This window comes from Clarias gariepinus, chromosome 20 (genome assembly GCF_024256425.1).
Source record: "Clarias gariepinus isolate MV-2021 ecotype Netherlands chromosome 20, CGAR_prim_01v2, whole genome shotgun sequence".
NCBI classification, from domain to species: domain Eukaryota; kingdom Metazoa; phylum Chordata; class Actinopteri; order Siluriformes; family Clariidae; genus Clarias; species Clarias gariepinus.
In genome coordinates, this window is record NC_071119.1 from 24489001 (window position 1) to 24495000 (window position 6000).

Below are 6000 nucleotides of genomic sequence, written 5' to 3' on the forward strand. Positions count from 1 at the left end.
ATCTGGCATTCCTGAGAGCTTGGCCTGCTCTTTGTATTCATTAGGATTCATCCTAGATACAGTGAAACTGCAGACGAACCAACACCCTTATCAACACCGCGGACATCTAACTAGCCCTAATGAAGCTAAATCGGCGGGCACCGCGGCAGCAGCACGGCCTCTCGCCACCGAAGGTTGCAGGAAGCGTTGTGTGGGCTTACCGTATTAGATAGCAGCAGAACAGCAGGCTGAGGATGAAGACGAAGATGGCGGTCCCGAACACCACGATGTAGATGTTGAGGGGGAGGTTTTGAAATCCTATATTCGGCATCCTGAAACTGTCGTGCTGGAAATCTGAGGTCATGGATGTCCTGGTGGAGGGAAGAAAAAAATAAAGGGAGAATTATTTCTTTAATTTCAGCAGTTTGCCCTGTATGTGAAAAAGAATCAAGCTAGTGGTATCACCTGCTTGTACGTAAATTGCATGAACCTAATAAATATTTTTATTTCATTTTCAGTGTTTTATCAAGTTGATCAAAAACCTTAAAAAGTTTATTGATGCAGTAGGAAGAAGTCAGGGACGGAAACTGGGAAGATCTGAGAGATCTGATTAGCGAGGCTAAATGTCAGCCGAGGGACCATGAGAGCGAGTGCCCTTTCCGATTCCCATCCATGAATCAGACTGGAGACGTGTTACAGCTTGATTCCCACCTCTAAGCTCTCGACAGCATGCTGCCTGCTTCCTGTTCGCTCTGATCGTCTGTCTCCATAACAACAATTACCACTGAAGTACTGACGAGACGAGCTGCCTGTTACTGCGAGTGTGTGTGTGTGTGTGTGTGTGTGTGTGTGTGAGTAAGAGGAAGCCCAGAGCCAAACTTTGGTTAACTGAGTGAGTCTGAGGCGAGGGTTTGAGAACATCATGTCTGTAGGAGTCGATACACAGCACACACACACACACACACACACATACTGCAGCGTGTAGGAAACCTGGTGTTAACCGATTGTCCTTGAAGATCCTCCTGTTTCATTTCTCCTCGGCTCTTTCTGAATAGTTTTCAGGAATATATTATCAATATCTAACTTTTTTTTTCCAGGAATTTCCGCTCTATACTGGTAAAGGATGCAAGCCTGTATATGTGTGTTTCCAACAGGAAGGTCTTCTGTTATATAAAGTCTTGTCTTAGAACTTAAACCTCAACATGTCTAGACGTGTGGCGGAAAATAGGGTGAATTCCGTTACCATGGTACGATCAAATGTATTAGTCCAGACACTTCCTCATCCAGACTGGAGCTGTTTAAGATAAAACCTCAACCATCCTCCGGGCTAGCGACACACTGTAAAAATCAATGGAGACAGCCCAGTCTAAACAATTTTAAACATCAATAACACCCTGTTTTGGAAATAATAAAGGCTTGAGTGAAGTTTACACACAAGAACGGTCATAAAATAGTTGTAATAGTTTACCTATAAGCTCTCCAGTGTGCTGGTTGTAAACAGTGCACAGTGTTTCCCACAGGGCGGAAATAAACCCCCGCGGTGGTAGCTGGTGGAACCGTCCAGCAATTACCTCCCAGCGCAAAAGTGTTCTACTGCATACAACAACTAACAAATACATATGACTTTTAACCCTTTTTTTTTATTATTTGATTTGTCTAATAATTTCACATTTCAGAGATCCAAACTACTAACCTTCGTCTACCTCCATCTACCGGTATTTCCATAGCAGTAAAATTAACTTGTTTTAAAAGAATTGATTTGGTTCTACATGGATGGATGGATGGATGGATGAATAGATGGTTCTGTCTATGTGCCGCCCGGCTATACATCCGCCGTTTTTCTGTCCGCTATTTGCAGGGTCGGGTTGCCAGCTCGATGCCGCAAATGCATCATGAAGCATTGAGGTCAAGCTGTGCAAGCAAAATTTGTGCAACTATAACCCCCAGGAATGCAACAAGAACATCGAGCAGTCTTGCCAAACCACAGCACTATAAAAAGACAAGAAACTGGAAAATGTTTACTTTAACAAGGTAGAAATAAAGATAGCCAAGTAGAGTTAAACAAGTTCAAGGCTACCTGAAGATAAAAGCAAACGGAAGGACGTGCTCTCCAGGCCATAACCTGCATTCTTATCCACTGGGTCTCTGAGTTGATGTTTCAGGAACAATCTGCCAAAGAGTTAGTTAGTGGATCTCCAGGTTGAGTAGACACCTGGGTGGGCCTGACAATCCAAGTAAATTTACTACACATAAATAAGAAGAGGCCCGGTCCATCATTTGACCGATAAATGAAAGACAAACATTCCTTCATCTTCAGTAACAAGTCTCTCTCTATTAGAACCCTGATGGATGTCCAACCCTAGGAACACTGGACATGAGATGGGAATACACCCAGATGAAAAGACCATTACAGAGTCCATTAAAGAGATGACAAGCACACATTTCAAAGCCATTCAGAAAGCTGAGCCGCTTAGCGGACATTTGTTTTTGCACTGCTACTGTATGAATACAGACATAATGTCATGATTAGGATAAAGGAGTGCCGTTGCTGAGCTTACAGTAATTAAGCTTATCTTTTTTATGATCTTGCTGGCATTCAATCTGTTTTCTTTTAAAGCCAATTAAATGCCAGCGAGGCTAAAAATAGTTTCAATAAATAAAGTGCAAAGGTCCAGGTGTGAATGTCAGTTCAACCGGCTCACGCACAAGAAAACTTTCCCCAAGGCCTGAGCAACTCGTTCCCGGAATCTGAAACCTGAAATGGCAGATCTCTTTCTACCCCTTGACCTGATGTTCTTATTTCTGCCAGTCACCATCAGGGTTTAGCACGGCGGAGAGCACCAGAGAGCCTCCATCCTGCTGTGGCTTACAACCCTGACTACAAAGGCGCCTTTAAACCAGATGTCAAGTTGTTCACTTTCAAATCCAAAGAAGCAGGAAATACCCCAGAAAAACAGTATTTCTAGGATCTATTTCTCAGTCTATTCACTGTTTGATCCACAGCTACGGATCTTTCACTTTTTTTGACTCGCTGTTTTTAGTGGCAACTTTTTTCACCAACCAGGACTGATAACTTCCCCAGCGGGAGTTCGCTTTGAGTAGGTGCAATGAGTCACATTCTCTCACTCTTGTCAAGTCGACAATGTGGGGGCGGGCCTTTCAAAGACCCTCTATCTTTGCTCTAGAGGGACTTGAAGTTCTTGGTTTAATGACTTACTCAGGGTGGGAACTCAAAGTAACTTTGTGGGTAATCAAGGAGCAGAGGTTTTTTATCTTGAGCGCTTGTCGAGTACACCGCACGTCCCTGGATGCTCCTGAAGTAGATCGTAAAAAAGAAAGAAGTTCTCTTACAACAAAAACCACAAGGGTTCAAAAGAGCCCTCAAGGTCCAGTTGTGGATAGCTGATTCCTGTTTGAAATGGAGAGCTCCTTTTCCATCCTCCTCCTCCTCCTACTTCTTCTCGCTGCTTCTTGCTTTTGCTTTTGTATTACATAACAGGCAAGGGCTGCTGCAGTACCGCATTCCAACGTACGAACGTTATCTCCGCGGCATGTCCCACGTGTCTCGAGCTGCTGTCCATAAACAATACCAGTGTTTTCCCGTAACATGAAGGGGAAAACCCCTTTAGTCGCCACTCCAGAGGGACAAAGGAGTCAAAACATGACTTGGAACATAAATAAGTGCACATAAAGAACCCCTCGAAAGTACCTTGAAGTTTTTTTCAGCCATGAAATAAGTGGAACTGGTCAAGAAGAATGTCATGTTACAGCCCTTGAATATATAATATGTTTACGCCACAGTGCTGCTGAATTCTGAATCCTGATTGGTCAGATTCATTTTCTGAAGCAGCATAGAACTGCAAGTAAATTATAACACACAGTACATCACAATAGATATCTCAATACACTGTGTGTTATTGAATAATAGTCCAATTATCACATTGTATAAAGAATTAAACACTCTAGGACACGCTGTTACAGGAAAATAATCAACATTCTTAAAGATACGGTAACGCCACTTCACTCCGGCATAACAACATTGATTATTTTCCTGTACCAGCACACTGGCAAGTGTTTAACTGCTTAATTAATGCTCTTGTACTGGCTCTTAACTTCGTTGCACTTACTTCCCCCAAGCGACCTCATGAGTTTTAACGGATTTCCCAAACATCCATTAAACATCTACTTCGAGTAACGTGATGCCGAACTAATCCCCAACACATATCCCTCATGATGCTTTTTCACCTTCACGCACCCTTTTACCCAGAACTGATTGCGGAACAGAAGTGTCCTTTTTAATAAGCTGCTTCTGATTTACAACTCACTGAGACTTTTTCACGCTGCTTGGGCGGCCACGGTGTGTGTTTCCTCCCTAAACACAGCTATCATGTGTGATATGATATGATCAGAAAGCAAACAATAATATATTTAAAATGAGCTGAAATTACAGCCTGAAATATGTATTAACGTATCAAAGACAGAAATGGCGAAAAAGACAGTAAGAGTTAAGACAGCTGAGCTTAATGACAATATCCCCATGCGCTCATCTCTCTCTTTGACCTTTAACACTTTCCTGCTGCTCTCTTGAACAACAACAATTAAACTGTCCTGTACTCGGATCAGTTCTGCTCTTTGACATAATATTATTATTATTTTTTTGTCTTGTTTTCCCATAACAGCTATAATAATGATAATAAACACAGTGGACCAACCACGTAGCACCCATGTGGAGCAGATACCGCCATGCTAACGTCCACAACATCAGGAATATTTTATCTGTAAACACGGTACACACACATGCGCAACACTGTTTTAACACGTATGTTGTTTTATCCCCAGATGCTTTAGTTTCAACTTGAGGTTTTATAGCGTTTTGTGGATTTTCTGAATAAATCATTAAGTAGTTACATGATGCTAAACGTGCGTCCTCTTGCTTAGCACTTAATGATTACTTCAATGTGCTTGTAAGGATATTTGGTGAAGGTTCGGTCACGTTACCCTGGTATACTCAATAAAAACCTCTATGAATAAAAAAAATCCTAAAGAAAGAAGGTCAAAGAGTAAAATTTTAAAACACTTGATTATTTTTGTACTCCTGATTCGCCTTCTCCCTCCACACTGTTTGTAAATCGAGTGACTCCTCATGGGGTCGTGACCCCTTGCTTAACATCTCGCTGCATTCCAGCGAAGGGCGTAACTCGTCTATCCTGACCTTCGACTAAGGAAAACAAACACAGAGGCGTTTCTCATAACAGAACTCGTATTTAACAACCCCCTCCACCCCATCCTTGTGAGGTCACATCTGAAACAACATCTAAAACTTTCATTAAAACCTGGGCAAAAATTAGATGACGTTTATATTACAAGCCATGTTGTACATTTCTGATTACGTTTTGGTTCTTAATCTTAAAGCGACTTTTATTGAGACGTCCCTGCTCATATCATCCGGGTGAAAACACGTCATATTTTGTGCGTCCGATCATTTATTTCAAACAATGGATGCGATTTTAGCAAAAGAAACCTGCTTGGGGTTTCACTCTGGAGGACGGCGAGCAGTTAGTCGCCTGTATTTCTTGAGGCCCAGAAGAAGGAAGAAAGCCAGGTGCCTCGCTTTAGCAGCTGTTACTGGCTCCGCAATGAAATCCCAGTGCTTAAGGTGCTGACTGATGATGTCAGCGAGCGTTCTACGCATGTGCGGGAGCAAAAAGTCGCATTAGTTCCTCGGAAGTGACTCAGTTCCTCCACAGCCCTAACCAATCAGATCTGTGTCACATCAGGGTGAAAAATCAGATTTGAGTGACCTCAGGCTGGTGATGTAAACGCAGCCTTGGACTCTACAGTTCAAACATCAGAACTGTTAGCCGAAGATCAAAATAGACGCTATTCCTAGTTGCGAGGTCGCGTGTGAGCCTGAAAGACGGTTATTTGTCCTTTCCCCTAATCTTTGCCTGTTTGTTTGCGCTTCGCTCTCAACACGTTGATAAGCTCTGAACCTGAACCAGACCAACAACACACTAAATG

General features: G+C 42.5%; 1 protein-coding gene across 3 annotated transcripts in view; it reads right to left on the reverse strand.

Moving 5' to 3' along the window:
- rnf24 (ring finger protein 24) overlaps positions 1-6000 on the reverse strand; it is a 31853-nt gene that overhangs the window by 19983 nt on the left and 5870 nt on the right. For all 3 annotated transcript variants that reach the window (XM_053480125.1, XM_053480126.1, XM_053480127.1), the window contains exon 2: positions 201-350. In XM_053480125.1, the coding sequence (XP_053336100.1) occupies positions 201-343 (143 nt within the window). In that variant the 5' untranslated portion in view covers positions 344-350. The remainder of the gene's footprint in view (positions 1-200; positions 351-6000) is intronic.